Genomic DNA, 15,335 nt, shown 5'->3' with positions numbered 1-15,335 from the left:
AACCTGGATTGCAGTCTTGCCCAGTGTTAGTTGCACTTGGATAATTTTGGCTGCATTATGTTGAGCAACTAGCCTAGAGGTGTGGGTACTGGACACACCTCCTCCTTTAGTGTTTCATCCAGGTTAGTCTGGAGCATTGAACGAGGTTTAGGCTTCTAGCACTGAGTAGCATTACCTCAGATTTTGCTTGCTTGCACTTGCTACGGCACTATAGGGTAGCAACAGCCTTAGCTAGTATCCCGAATGACAAGTGCAGGGCATCTCTGGCAAAGCATCGGTTCCAGGCAGACAGATACTGATCCCCTTAGAATGACACCCGTCCAAGAGCTCCTCCATGTCTGTCCAGAGAGGTATAGTCATATTTGGACTTTTTGTAGAGGCATTATGTGGTGGATCCTGGCACTGACAGGCAGCTGACAGTAACTTTCTCCTTGTTTAGCCTAGTGAGGGGACATCAGTGTGCCTGACTACAGAGTCAGTTTTGCCTTTTATGAGCTGAGGTGGAGTTGCACACTGACTTGGTGGGCTACGGTTTATAAGTTCCATGATGATATGTTCCATAGCCTTGCAGACCAGGCTCATCAGGCTAATGAGGCGATGGTTCCCGGGGTCCGTGGTGGCTCCCCCTTTGTGGAGTAGGAAAACTGCTGCTGTGCACCATTCAGTGGGCACAGAGCCTGAGGTGAGGCTATGATTTTACATGGTACTTAGGTGGAGTGCCAGCTCGTTCTGTAGTTTGTGTAGAACGCAGCCTAAGATGTTGTCAGGTCCCATGGATGCTGTGTTCTTGGCTTTGGAGAGTGTGTTTTTTTTACCTGTGCAGCTATGATTACAGGAACTTTGCATTCTTCCAGTATAGAGATGGGCCCTTTAGGGGATGAGAGGGGGGTAGCACTGAGCCTATCTGCCAGGATGTTGGCAATATCAGTTGGTTCTGTATATCTAGTGCCATTGTGCTGTAACTCAGAGCAGATCCGAGTGTTGCCATTGAGATTCTTGATATAGCTATAGAATGCTTAGTGGTCGTCTTTAGAATCAGTGGCGATTTTGTTTTCATAACTAGCTTTGGAAGATTTTATGAGGGATCTCAGCTTCTTACTGACGCTGACCAGGGAGTTCCTCCAATCATGGGATTTTTTACTCTTTTGCAACCGTTTCTTTCTTCTGTTGTAGAGTTTGTTTATGGCAGGGGACCACCAGATTGGCTTCCTTTTTTGGAGGCTAGCATCTTGGTTCTGTTAGGGATTGCACTATCCATGCACTTATGTAAGTGCTTATAAAGTGCATTTGTGTCGGATTCAGCAGTTGTACCTCTATTGTCTGTCAGCATGGGTGTCATGAAGTTTGCTACTTCTGTCTTGAGAAGCGTGAAGTTGGCTTTGGAGAAAGTTTTTATGGTGGTTTCCCTAATGGGGGGTGGGGATGGGATACGAATGTCTAGGGTGATTAGCTTGTGGTTGGATCTGACCAATGAGGAATTGACTTCTGGTGTGGAACACTGGTTGCTCATGTTGGTAATGACCAGGTCTACGATATTGCTGCCCCTGGTGGGGGTGTGGATAAGTTATTCCAAGGCGTTGGAATTTATGAATTCCAGAAAATGTTGAGCACAGGAGTTGGTACAGGAGTAGTTTTCCCAGTTAATGGTGAGGTAGTTGAAATCTCCCATTATTAGGGTGTTAGGTTGTACCCTAACATTTTCCAGTGTATCAAGAAATGAGGAGCGGGAATCCTGGGGCATGGTGAAGGATCTGTAGAAAGCTACAACTTGGATTGCGGTCTTGCCCTGAGTTAGTTGCACTTGGATAATCTTGGATGCATTATGCTGAGCAACTAGCCTGGAGGTGTGGATATCCTTACGGAATATGGACATGCCTCTGCCTTTAGTGTTTTGGTCCAGGTTAGGTGGCCGATAGGTGTGGTATGAATTACAGCCTGGTAACACAGGGGTGCTCTCTGGAGCCTTGAACCATCTGTCACTGCACAGACGTCGATGTTTTCCATTTTAAGGAGTGCCTCGAGTGAGTGCATTTTGAGGTTTAGACTTCTAGTACTGAGTAGCATTACCCTCAGATTTTGCTTGCTTGTACCCGTTACGGTGGTGAATTTGTCATTTGAACCTTGCCTAAAAAAGGCACTATACGGATGGCAAAAACCTTAGCCAGTATCCGGAATCCCAAAGGCGACAGGTGCAGGCCATCTCTGAAAAAGCATCGTGGTTTGCCGATCATGTCATCCCAGGCAGACAGATACTGTATCTCCTTAGAATGACACTAGAAGCTTAGCCATTGAAGTCAATCATTTTGTCCTTGTACTGTGGTATAATTCTGGGTGATGGCAGGATGCTACTCACGGCTAGGGTCATACCTGCCTGGGCTACAAGATCAGACAGCTCCTCCATGTCTCCTTTCATGTAGTCCAGGGAGGTACATCTCAGGTCATTCACACCAACATGGACAATGACTGAGTCATATTTGTACTTGTTGTGGAGTGACCTGAGTGTGTGCATTATGTGGTGGATCCTGGCACCCAACAGGCAGCTGACAGTAACTTTCTCCTGGTTTAGCCTGGTGAGTGGAACATCAGTGTGCCTGACTATAGAGTCATCTACGACTAGAGTGATGGGTACGTTCTTATGCCTTATGGGCTGTGGTTGAGTGGCACACTGAGTTTGTGAGCTATGTGTCATTTGGGTTGTGTTGGGGGGGGGGGTGGAGCTTGCTTGCATTTCTGCTTTGGAGGTCCCTGTTGCTAGAGTAGATTTTTATTGAGAGCCTCCACGAATGTAGGCATGTGTTTTGTGTTTCTATGTGTGTGTTTTGATGGTGTAGGTTTTGAGGGACTATGTGATGAGTGTGGTGTGGTGCAAGTGTGTTTACCTTCTCCTCTTGACTGTCTAGTCCAGTTTTGGGTGAAGAGAGCTTCGCTTCCAGTTTGGATATACAAGTAAATCTCTCACAGGTTGTAGTGTTGGGTGGTAATTAGTTAATTAAATAATTAGTAGTGGGGGTATATATAGGGAAAAACTTGTGTTCAAAAATGTTCCAGCAGAAGGCAAGAAGCCGAGGTACAAGAACATGTTAAATAAAATAATTGTTTTGTCCTGCAGTGGTGTTCCTGGTCGTGGAATTTATGTTTCTTTTGGGAGATTTCATGTTGGTTTGATGTGTATTGAGTACCTCTATTTTCCGTCTGCATGAGTATCGTGAAGTTTGCCACTTCTGTCTTAAGAAGCATGAAGTTGGCTTTGGAGAAGTTTTTTTATGGTGGTTTCCTTGATAGGGGGTGGGGGTGGGATATGGATGTCTAGGGAGATTAGCTTGTGGTCAGTTCTGACCAGTGAAGAGTTGACCTCTGGCGTGGAACACCAGCTACCCATATTGGTAATTACCAGGTCCAGGACATTGCTGCCTCTGGTGAGGGTAAGGACAAGCTGATACAAGGCATTGGAATTTATGAATTCCAGAAACCATTAAGCAAATGAGTTAGTACACGAGTAGTTTTCCCAGTTGGCGGTGGGGTAGTTGAAATCGCCCATTAATATATTGGGTTGTACCTTAATATTTTCCAGTATATCAAGAAATGAGGAGTGGGAATCCTGGAGCATGGTGGGGGATCTGTAACAAGGTACAACCTGGATTGCAGTCTTGCCCAGTGTTAGTTGCACTTGGATAATTTTGGCTGCATTATGTTGAGCAACTAGCCTAGAGGTGTGGGTACCCTTAATAAATATGGACACACCTCCTCCTTTAGTGTTTCGATCCAGGTTAGGTGGCCGAAAGGTGTGGTGTGAATTATAGCCGGGTAATGCAAGGGTGCTCTCTGGAGCATTGAACCAGGTCTCTGTTACTGCACAGATGTCGATGTTCTCCATTTTAAGGAGTGTCTCGAGTGAGTGCATTTTGAGGTTTAGGCTTCTAGCACTGAGTAGCATTACCCTCAGATTTTGCTTGCTTGCACTTGCTACGGTTGTGAATTTGTCATTTGAACCTTGCCTAAAAAAGGCACTATAGGGGTAGCAACAGCCTTAGCTAGTATCCGGAATCCCAGGGGTGACAAGTGCAGGGCATCTCTGGCAAAGCATCGTGGTCAGTCGATCATGTGGTTCCAGGCAGACAGATACTGGATCCCCTTAGAATGACACCTGAATCTTAGCCAGTTGTTGAAGTCAATCATTTTGTCCTTGTACTGTGATATCATTCTAGGCGATGGCAGGATGCTACTCAAGGCTAGGGTCATACCTGCCTGGACTACAAGGTCCAAGAGCTCCTCCATGTCTCTTTTCATGTAGTCCAGAGAGGTATGTCTCAGGTCGTTCACACCAATATGGACAATGACGGAGTCATATTTGGACTTTTTGTAGAGTGACTTGAGTGCATGCATTATGTGGTGGATCCTGGCACTCGACAGGCAGCTGACAGTAACTTTCTCCTTGTTTAGCCTAGTGAGTGGGACATCAGTGTGCCTGACTACAGAGTCACCTATGACTAGTGTCTTAGGTACGTTGTTTTGCCTTATGAGCTGAGGTGGAGTTGCACACTGACTTGGTGGGCTACGTGTCATTTGGATAGTGTTGGGGGGGGGGCTTGCTTGCGTTTCAGCTTTGGAGGTCTCTGTTGCTTGGGCAGATTTTTATTGAGAGCCTCCACGAATGCAGATGTGTGTTTTGTGTTTCTATGTATGGGTTTTGGTGGTGTAGGTTTTGAAGAACTGTGTGTTGAGTGTGGCATGGTGCGGGTGTTTACATTCTCCTCTTGACAGTCTAGACCAGTCTTGGCTGGAGAGAGCTTGGCTTCCATTTTGGCTATATAAGTGCATCTCTCACAGGTTGCAGTCTTGGGTGGTAGGAGGAGAGGGTTGTCAGTGTACCTGAGGCAATTTCTACATTGCTGTAAGATGCCCAGATTCATCAGGTGGACAGGAGAAAACACCAGGAGCTGACCCTTAAATTAATAAGCACCTATTCAGACATGTCTAAGTACTAAAAACTGTTTTCTTCTTGACAAGTGAGTAAAGTTGAGTGCTGTAGTAATTTGTAGGTTATTTAGTGCTTACTATGAGTTACTAACAAGTGCTGAGCACAAATAAACTGTTTTGAGTGCTGAAACTAGAACAATGGCTAATACTAAAAGAAACTCTGAAGAGCAGACTCTCTGGCACTGGGAATAGTTTAACCCTAGCTAACTGGCACTGCACCATGTGCAAACATGGGTTTTTAAGCCAGAAAGTTGAAAGGGATAGAAGGCAGCCCCAAACGGCCAATGAGGTACAATTCCTGAGCTGGAAACCACTCCTCTAGTGACAGATAGGCAGCTCAATGCTTACCACTCCCACTGAGAAGCAGAAAGGCTTCCCTCTACCACAGCAACGTCTAGACAACTCAGAAACGCAAACTAAAGTCCTGAAACCAGCAAATTGGGGATCCAGACTATTCTAATATAGAAAAAATGCAGGAAACGAGCAAACAGATAGTAATTTTTTTTTATTTTTTTTTTTTAGGATAAATTCAGCAGAAAAATGCAATTAAACAGTAAATAAGCACAGAAAAGGCTACTACACTTGAGTGTTTAGCCTACAACAGTAAATGCAGTTTAAACTTTAAGATTAAGCAGAAATCAAGTGCACAACAGTAAAACGATTTAAAACACAGTAGAAACAGTAACAAAAATAGTTTAGAGAAGAGCGGTTAGAAAATATAGTCAAAAAAGGTAAAATGGTACTTGTAATCAGCAAAACGTCTCTCTTCCTCATTTCTAGTGCTATAGTAGTCCGCAGGACACCCAAACAGGATCCGCTGAGCTAAAACAAGCGCAAACCTGCTTAAACACTGGTTTGTAAGCCAGAAAGCTGAAAGGGATAGAAGACAGCCCCAAAAGGCCAATGAGGTACAATTCCTGAGCTGGAAACCACTCCTCTAGCGATAGATAGGCAGCGCAAAGATTATCACTCCCACTGATAAGCAATAAGACTTCCCTCTACCACAGCAAGGTCTGGACAGCTCAGAAACACAAGCTGAAGTCCTGAAACCAGCAAATCTGGGATATGGACTATTCTAGTATAGAAAAAAGGTGGGAAACCAGCAAACTGATAGTAATTTTTTAATTTTTTTTTTTTTAGGATAAATTCAGCAGAAAAATGCAATTAAACAGTAAATAAGCACAGAAATGGCTATGACACTTGAGTGTGTAGCCTACAGCAATAAATGCAGTTTAAACTTTGAAATTAAGCAGAAATCAAGTGCACAACAGTAAAATGATTTAAAATACAGTAGGAATAGCAGCAAAAATGACTTAGAGAAGTGTAGCATCATTCCTGGGAATGGTAGGATACTGTTCAATACTAGTTTCACATCAATTTCATATGCATATTTCAAGAGCTCTATATCATTCTTCATATATAATTCAAGGACATCATTCACTCCATCATTCACAGTGACCATGTCATATGTGTACTTAGGGTGAAGGGACTTGAGGGGGCCTGGTGACACTCCAGATCCTGGCATCAAAGAGATAGCTAACCATCTCTTTGCCTTTGTTCAGCCTGATGAGGGATGCATCTGTGTGCCTGACTATGGAGCCACCTACAAATAAGATGTTACCAGAAGTACTGTCTTGGCCTTGATGCATTAAGGGCTTCAGACTACCAGTTGAGGAATACCTTTTTGTACTAATGTTTTGTGTACTATCTGTGTAAGTTGTCTGCCTGTTAGTGTGATGGTGAGTGCCCTGTATACCAAACCTTCATCAAGGAAGTCTTTGTGGTATTATTTTTTATTTTTATTTTTTTTTTTAAGTACCTCAATGTAAGAAGGCTTATTGGTCTGTCTAAGAAATGTTGGGCATGACTGTGTGAGGTGGGTTTCAGAACTGACAACGTGCTGGGTATAGTCTGCAGACTTTGAAGACAGGTTGGACTTCAAGGTTAGTTGACATCTGCACCTCACACATGTGGAACAGTATAAAGGAAGAATCAAACAGCTGACAGTCAGTATGAAGCAGTTCTTGCTTTGCCTCAGTGTTTCTATTGCTATCAGGCTGACATGTGGGAAGTTAAACTTTGACTTTATATTTAATGCCTAGTAAATAGGGATACTAATTAGAAGAATTTGTAGGAAGGGTCTATATACCAGAACACTAGGATGAGCGTTTTTTTAAAGAAATATGGAAACAAAAGGTTAAACTTTTTAAGTAGTGCACTCTGTAAGAAGCAGACAGGAAGATAAGGGTAACTAAGAATATGTCCTCCTCTCTCTTCAAACATTCCATATTGTCCTACCATGTCTCTCAAAATCACTGCAGCTACTCTGCCTGAAGTTCTTCATACTCATGCACCCAAATCAGACAGCTGTCTGCGCCTACCATCTAGCTGGTTATCGCAAAGAGTGTCCTTGCTGCCTGTCTCGCCTCCCTAGCCATGCTCCTACTAAGCACCTCCTTCTACTGAGTACTTCTCATGCTGATCCTTTCTTCATACTACATGAGATCTGGTGAAATGATCATTAATCCATGTTCTTTTGCTAATGCCTCACACTCTTCACCAATTTCATTTTTCAGGCACATCTGATGAACTGTAACATCTACCATTTGCTCAATAAGAAAGTTTAAGTTTTGAAATTTGTCAAATCAGTATCCTATGCTAAACTCAACAGAAAATGCATCCTTAACTGAATATGCCAATCCATTACTACACACTGGTGCATCTGGTCCTGCATCCTTTCAAAAGGATGCCTTTCTATACTTGCAATAAGTTGTACCTCCAGCACCGCCTTATAATGTAAATATTCGTTTGTTACAATGACTTGCATTGTACATTTCATATTATGCAACAAAGTGTCATTCTAACACATACAATCTCTTCAAGTGTACCGACATAGGTATAAATAATGTAAACAGTATTTATTGTAATTGACATTGCCATCTCATTAAAAGATCATTATATGCAGTGACTTGCTTGCATGAGTCACCGGTCACATTCTAAAACCTTATCCCCATGATCATTATAATACAGCACAATTCAATGACAGCCATCTTTAGCAAAGACTGGGACAACCATTTGTCTAAGGTGTGAGTGATGCAAGATGCCTTCTGAGGCTAAACCCTCAAAATGCAAGAAAGTAATGTCAGAAGCTACATATTTTGGATTTGTAATTGGAGGGAACTGTAAAGCCACAAAAGGGAAAAGCTGAACACATCCAGAACCATTTTCAAGAAGCAGGCTAAAGCCTTTTTATGACCAACATGTTATTAATGCAAGCTCAGACCTAATTTTGCAGAGGAAGACGCATCGTCTGATAGGACTTATAAAGGCTAAATACCACCAAACACTGAAGTAGCCTTTGGAAAAGCTAAAGAAGGCATTGTGTTCTTTACCTGTTTTGCCTAGGCTCGTTTTTGCAAAACCTTTTATAGAGCATACAGCTGCATGTGCAGTTGGCCTGGGTGCTGCCCTATCCCAGCTGTACAGGGTAAAGAACACACTGATTTGCTTCTTTAGCTGTAATCTCATGAACCAAGACATTACATATACTACAATTTAAAATACTGTTTGCCAATTGAATGGGCACCCATCTCTCTTGGGATTTGGTAGGATGCTCCTCCATTAGTGAAAGATAATGAATGCCCATCTCCAGTAGTTGTCACAATACAGAGAAAAATATAAAGTTGCACGCTGGGTACTGGCCCTCCAACCTTTAAAATTTAAAGTTCTGCATTACCCAGGTGCTATGCACATCCTTCTCTTGGATTTATAGCTTGTCTTCAATGGTCAAGCAACCACACAGATCTGTGATTTGTCTTGGCTTGATCTGGTATGGCCTGAGATCCCCAAGTGGCTGCTGAGCAGTAAAAGTTAATTCCTCCCAGTAGTTAAGGCAGGGTGGAGCTACAGGTAGTGAAAGCTAAAGCAGGGTAGAGCCGTAATAAGAGGAAGATGTTAAAAATCCTCCACTTGTGAGAAGATGCAGCAACTTTGAGGAAGTAGTAGTTTTCTTCTGTGGAAAAGGAGTATTTTTTTCAGTGAATTGTCATTAGAACTGAGGTGCGCTAGGCTTTGTTTACCCTGGACTGCAGGCATTAGTTTCTGAGGAAACTACTGAATACAAGATTGTCTGAGATATGTCGTTTGAAGTATTAGGGACCTTGCTACATTGTACTACTCATATATCCAAGTGGAGAAGAGCCTCTGTTTCCTGTTGATTGGAAACCTGTTTATTACTTCTACAGTTAATGCTTAAACCTGACACACTGGAGAAAGTTATGATTTCTGGAAGAAAGACTGAACTGTTTAAAGGCTGTTTTGTACGGGGTTTAGCTACATGAAATGTATTACTTACTTTCTGTTCTGAACAAACTAAGTGGTGAGTTAATGAAGTGACCTCATAACCTGCACAAAGGTTAAAACAACATTCAAGCAAAGTGGACTCCTGCAATTATTTGATTTATGTTCTCATGCTAGTTTGTATTCGGACTGAAGAAACCTTACTTTGTTTTGGTTATTTTCCCTTCAGTAAAAGCTAATATTTCATTCAAAAATATCAAGACTGCATCTGTTTTATTCTCCAGTCCTGGACCAAGAGACCTTAAGCTGCACACTATCTACACTGAATCAAAATATTTTTAGTCTGTACTAAACAGACCATAAATTCGGGAAAAGTGACAAACAAGCCCCACATCTTGAAAATGATGAGTACATGGTTAACATAATCAGGCCACATCTTTAAATATCAATCCTCAAAGACAGTATCTGGACAGATAAATACCAGTTTAAGTGAAAAAAAAAAAAAAAGAGAGCTCAACTGAAAATGAAACCAGTCCGTTTACCTTCACAGCAGTTAATGTTTCATAGGCTTGTGCATGCCTTGGTAAAACAAAACCAAACATCTAACTCAGTGACAAAATACCTCCTAAAATGCTTAAAGTAGAATCCTAGAAAGTAGCTTATCCAGCAGCCACCCTTTCCAACTGAAGTCTGAAAGAATCTAATGGAAACGTGCTACTGTACAACCACATAAAAGGAAAGGAAGGAAGGAAGCGACATCTAACTCGGCAGTTTTAGGTAGATAAAAAAATCTTCCTCTACTTTAAATGTCTGGAAAAGATAGTACACAAACACCTCATCAATTTACTGAACAAATTAATGGCCAAGATCAAGTAAACTATTTCCTACACTTGGACCAGTATGGATTTTATCCAAAACTTGGAGACCCCTTTCAAATTATGTTACACTTGCAATAAATGAGGATGTGAGCACTATATTCCTTTACCTTTCAAAAGCCTTTAATGTGAAGTATTACTCATCCAGTTCAGTGACTACTAAATACAGAAATATGAAAGAGTGATACTGGACTGGCTTGTCAGCTTCCTATTAGAAAGTATTTTAGATAGTTAAATGGAACAGGCAACGATCCCAGGCTAAGTGTCTACAAGCAGAAAAGCTTACAGATCACTCCTCAAAACTACTATGCATCTTGCTGTAAAATATAGAGTAATTCCTCTTCTTGCTCTAGTGCAAAATGACACCACAATTCTAATTGGGGAAAAAGTAGTGACAAGGTACAGAATCAATGACAAATATCATTAATGGTCCCATAATCATGGTTTAAAAACAGATGACTATTCCTGAATACAAAATAAAGTTACCCCTTAGCCCAATCAAATCTGGAAACGTTAGACGTTGACCCCATAACATACCTTACAATCACTTGAGACAGTAACTTCGATCACTCCACTGAAGTATAAAATATGAAACACAAAAAAAAATATTCAATACTTCACATAGTTTACTTTGGAAAGTAATAATTTTTTATGCTAACTCTTGTAACGTCATTGCTCCTTCCCAAACTCATGTGCCAATCTAACTTAAATTTCTTAAGCAATAACTAGAAAGGTTAGAAGACACGACAAAAACAATAAAATTTGCAACAGTTAAGAACCCACTGCTGTGTCAAAAGGATTTTCCTGTTCTAAAGGCTGTGTTCGTTAGCTTTTGTATTAACAGATGTGCTCACAGAAATGGTTCCTGGTTCTGTACTACCACCCATCACTCACTTCAATCATAGATATGGTGTTAGCTATTTTGGCCACCTAAATCAACATTTTGGAAGTCAGTAACCAGCATGCAAAAAGTGTGTCAGTTAAGATTTACCTTGCCATCTAAATATTTTATCTTATAACCAAGACCTCTGCATATGAGCTACTACTACTACTCAGATATTAAAAGCGCATTACATTTCATTCTGCTAAGCAAACATTAATTTAAATGTTCTGTGACAGACTGCATGCGGCAAATTGAACATACATGTTTAAAACTAAACTGCACACTAATTAAATACATGCAGTATAAAGGTTATAAGACAAGTGGCAGAAAACATGTAATGTCAACAAACCAATGTTGTAAGCAAGTAAAGAATGCCACTTGTGTAACTGCTACGCCTTTAGACTACATTGTAGTTTCAGTAAAAGTGCAACTTTTCACCCCAAGCTTCCAATGTAAACAAACAGTCATGATCAGTTACACATACTTGACAAACAAAGTAAACAAAAACACATAATGGAAGACAAGACACAAGATGTACCACTGAGATGATGTTCTCAGCACAACTTAGAGAGCAGAGTGCATGACCTCTTCCCTTTTACATTAAGGCATAGCACAAGAGTAACGTTTTACAGCTTGGTGGTTGTTGTTCTTTTGGCTTTTTCCCCGGTAAGGGGTCGCCACAGCGGAACTCCGGTCTGCTAATGATTGGCAGTAGATTTTTTTACGAAACGTCGAGGTGCCAGCTCGATGCCCAACCTTCAACAAAGGCACGCCCATTTACGCACGCATGTCTTTCGAACGCTACCCAACCGCGGGGAGGACATGCAGACTCCACACAGAAGGCACTCCCAAGGCAAGCCGAAAATCGAACGGGAGAACCTCTTGCTGTTACAGCTTGGTAAGGCTGCTGAATTATACTACTGGGTGAATCCATGTGTTAAGTACATTTCACTGTAACTCCAAATTCTTCAAGTTGTTTTTTTTTTCCCTTATACTCCTCTGTGTCAATGTCCCAGCTTGGTTAGCTTACTCCATAAATGCAGTCCTTCACTAAACTATCTTTCTAGTCTTCCTACTTACAAGAGGAGACTCCAAAACGGCAGTATTCCGTGTGAGTGGGTGGGGTTACAGGAGAATTAAAATTCCAGAAGTACTTTCACTCTAGGGAGTTTTGTCAGGACTTCTGCCTCCACAAGTGAAACTAATACACTCATGTCATGCTTTACGCTTAGTGCCCTTCACTATACTTACACCTTATCCAAAGAGGGTTTTCATGGCACTTACTTCATATCTTACCTATAGAGGGTTTTACTGCATTTACATCATGTTCTACCCATAGTGTATTTCACTGCACTTACATTATGTCCCGTTTGTAGTAAGTTTCATAACACTTATGACACATCCCACTCGTAGTGAGCTTTATATCATGCCCCACATGTAGTACATTTCTCAGCATTTATGCCACGTCTCACCTACAGTGGATTCCACGTTCCACCTGTAGTGTGTTTCATGGCACTTGCATCACATCCCACCCACAGTATGCTTCATGACACTTATGTCACATCCTATTCATAGTAAGTGTCACAGCAACCATATCATTTCTTACCTGTACTGCATTTCATGGCACTTGTGTCACATCTCACCTGTACTGGATTTCTGAGTACTTCAATCATGTCCCATAGGTACTTGGTTTCACTGCAATCTACATCCATACAATTCCTGCCACTAACTGACGCCTACTGGCTTTTTCCTTGACTACCCCTAAGTGCAGTTGCCCTGGGGTGCCCAATCCTTCTCTGTCAGCTGATGCAACTTCTTAGGTTTCTATCCAAGAACAAACCATTAGCATTCCAGGTGATCTCTCTGCAGCAATGGGTTAGATTCAAACTACCTATAACAGTTACTCTAACTATACACTGTGAAGCTGTGTGACTTAACTGGTCACTCAAAGTACAAGTACCATAAACTATGAACAAACTATCTGCATTTTTAACATACCACTAACAAAACTAAAGACTGACTTTATTCTGGCGGGAGGTGGAAACTTGCTCATGATGACAGAAACGCATGCCTTGAAATAACTAATTGTTTATAAGATAAAAGTAAATCAAAACAACACAAAAATAACTTTCATACCTGATTCAGAGCCACTTCCAGCATAACTGAAAGTGAGAGAGAGTTATGGAACAGAGGGATGCAATCAGTTACACACAACCAGTCCATCCGCCCACCTATACATCTCTCCGCTAGCAGAATCCCATTCACTGTGCAGTGGGGGTACTGAGCTGCATGGAGATGCATTTTTACGTAGGCTTGTGCTGAAATTTCCACTTCACACATCTTGCCACAATACGTCTGCCTGGGGAAAACAATAAAAGTAACACTTTATATTAATATTTTTATAACATTCAGTCTCTAATTAGCTATCAGTATGGTGAATCAGAATAAAAAAAAAGGAAGAGTGCAGACAGAAGATACTTTTAATAAATAACATTATTTATATAAAATCATAATGTATTCATACAGGTATGTACTTTATGTATCAAATATCCATACGCACAGCATTTATTTGTAACGAATGACTTCCAAATGTCTTCACCCGGAGTGGACAAAGGTATACCTCTATAGCCAAAAGGACAAGTGCCACAAACTGGTCAACCAGTTAAGAAGGCATCAGCACAATTGTGAATTTTTAAGCCTGGCTCCATGATGTGGAGGGACAGGGCCCTAACTGCAACCCTGGCAACTGGGCTTTGATTAGTGGCTGTAGCACTGGGGGAACCAGGTTCATAGGTGCATACTAGACTAATGGCCCTGGAGCCTTTACAAGCCTAACACATAGAAGTGCCCTGACATTGTGCCGCCCAACGTTAGTTCCCAGTGCCTCTACCAAGTAGATCCAGTGGAGTGATCCCTGGGGTGAACTTTCTATTTTCCATCCACTCATCAGGGCCAGTGAAGTGCTCTGCTTGACATGTATGGGAAGTCTATTCCAGAGCAAGGGCAGTCTCTGGGTTATGAGGCTGAAATCTCTAGAGCATGTGGTGCAGAGGGATTGGGATTTCTTTAGATGTAGCATTTCTAACATAGCTGGATCAGACATGGCTTTGTAAGTCAAGCACAGACTATCTCTTAGTAGAAGGAAGGGAGAGAGGGAAGTGAAGGGGTGCGGCTTGCTCACCTCTCCCAGAGGGAGTGAGCAGGACGGTTCTGCACACACTTGAAGGTATACAGGGTGGTATGACATCTCTGGCAGACATTGAGGAGACCAGTGTTTGTGTTGTGGGGAGAGGGGAAAGGGCTGCTTGAAGGAAACACCCCCAGATGCCCAATGCATACCCCACCCCAGTACATCATTGAGGGTGTAGAGATGGAAAGAAAACTAAAAAAAAAATGTTCAAACCACCCTGATAACTGCCTGGATTACCTCTTCTTGGTCAGCTCTTGGTTGGTGATGGGAAAGATTGGAATGACTGACAGACAGGGTCTGATGGTTGGCAAGAACTGGGGACAGAGTCACAAAATACCCAGCCCCCAGAAAGAAAGCTTAGAGCTCTCACTCTCCCTCATATTCTGCCTACAGCAGCCTCCTAATGGTAACAATGTACAGCTATTATAGCACTAATAACTTTTCGCTCTGATAGCATTAACAATGAGTGACTACAGCTGAACGTCTTGAAAGAATAAAGTGACATGCACAAAAGGAGCAACATATTACTATATGTACATTATTACATTTCATTACAAATGGACATTACAAGAATGACATGCATAAAATGAGCATGGCATTACTATATGGATATTATTACATTTCATTACGAATGAACATCATACGAATGACATGCATAAAATGAGCATGGCATTACTATATGGATATTATTACATTTCATTACAAATGAACATCATACGAATGACGTGCATAAAATGAGCATGGTATTACTTGAATGAATACCTTAAGAAATAACACTATACACATAAACCATATGACAAGTTAACACTGTAACTGTTTATCTTGTAAAAATCAAAAAATGTTATGTCTTACCATAACATTCCATCTGTGTTGTACATCTTTGTTCATTCATTACTATTAGGTCCTCGGTTCTGTCCTCAGAAAACATACAGCCGTTTCCAAGCTCACGCCAGCCAAAAACTCTCAGCTAAGACCTATCCATAATGCCCCTCTCCTAGTTACTCCAGATCTAGTTTGCTTGCCCCTATATAATAGGCGTAGTAATAGAAAAAATAGTAGAAGACTCTGTCTGAGCAAATACCCTAACCAGGAGCTCCTAAAGTCCACCAGG

At 41.6% G+C, this 15,335-nt stretch overlaps 1 protein-coding gene across 4 annotated transcripts in view; it reads right to left on the bottom strand.

The window, feature by feature from the left end:
- Positions 1 to 15,335, bottom strand: part of EMC9 (ER membrane protein complex subunit 9) — a 233,946-nt gene that overhangs the window by 200,514 nt on the left and 18,097 nt on the right. For all 4 annotated transcript variants that reach the window (XM_044058750.1, XM_044058751.1, XM_044058749.1 and 1 more), the window contains exon 2: positions 13,171 to 13,393. In XM_044058750.1, coding sequence (XP_043914685.1) covers positions 13,171 to 13,374 — 204 coding nt within the window. In that variant the 5' untranslated portion in view covers positions 13,375 to 13,393. The remainder of the gene's footprint in view (positions 1 to 13,170; positions 13,394 to 15,335) is intronic.

This window comes from Protopterus annectens, chromosome 16.part0, assembly GCF_019279795.1.
Source record: "Protopterus annectens isolate FY-2018-M chromosome 16.part0, PAN1.0, whole genome shotgun sequence".
NCBI classification, from domain to species: Eukaryota; Metazoa; Chordata; order Ceratodontiformes; family Protopteridae; genus Protopterus; species Protopterus annectens.
This window is presented reverse-complemented; position numbering and strand designations above follow the sequence as displayed.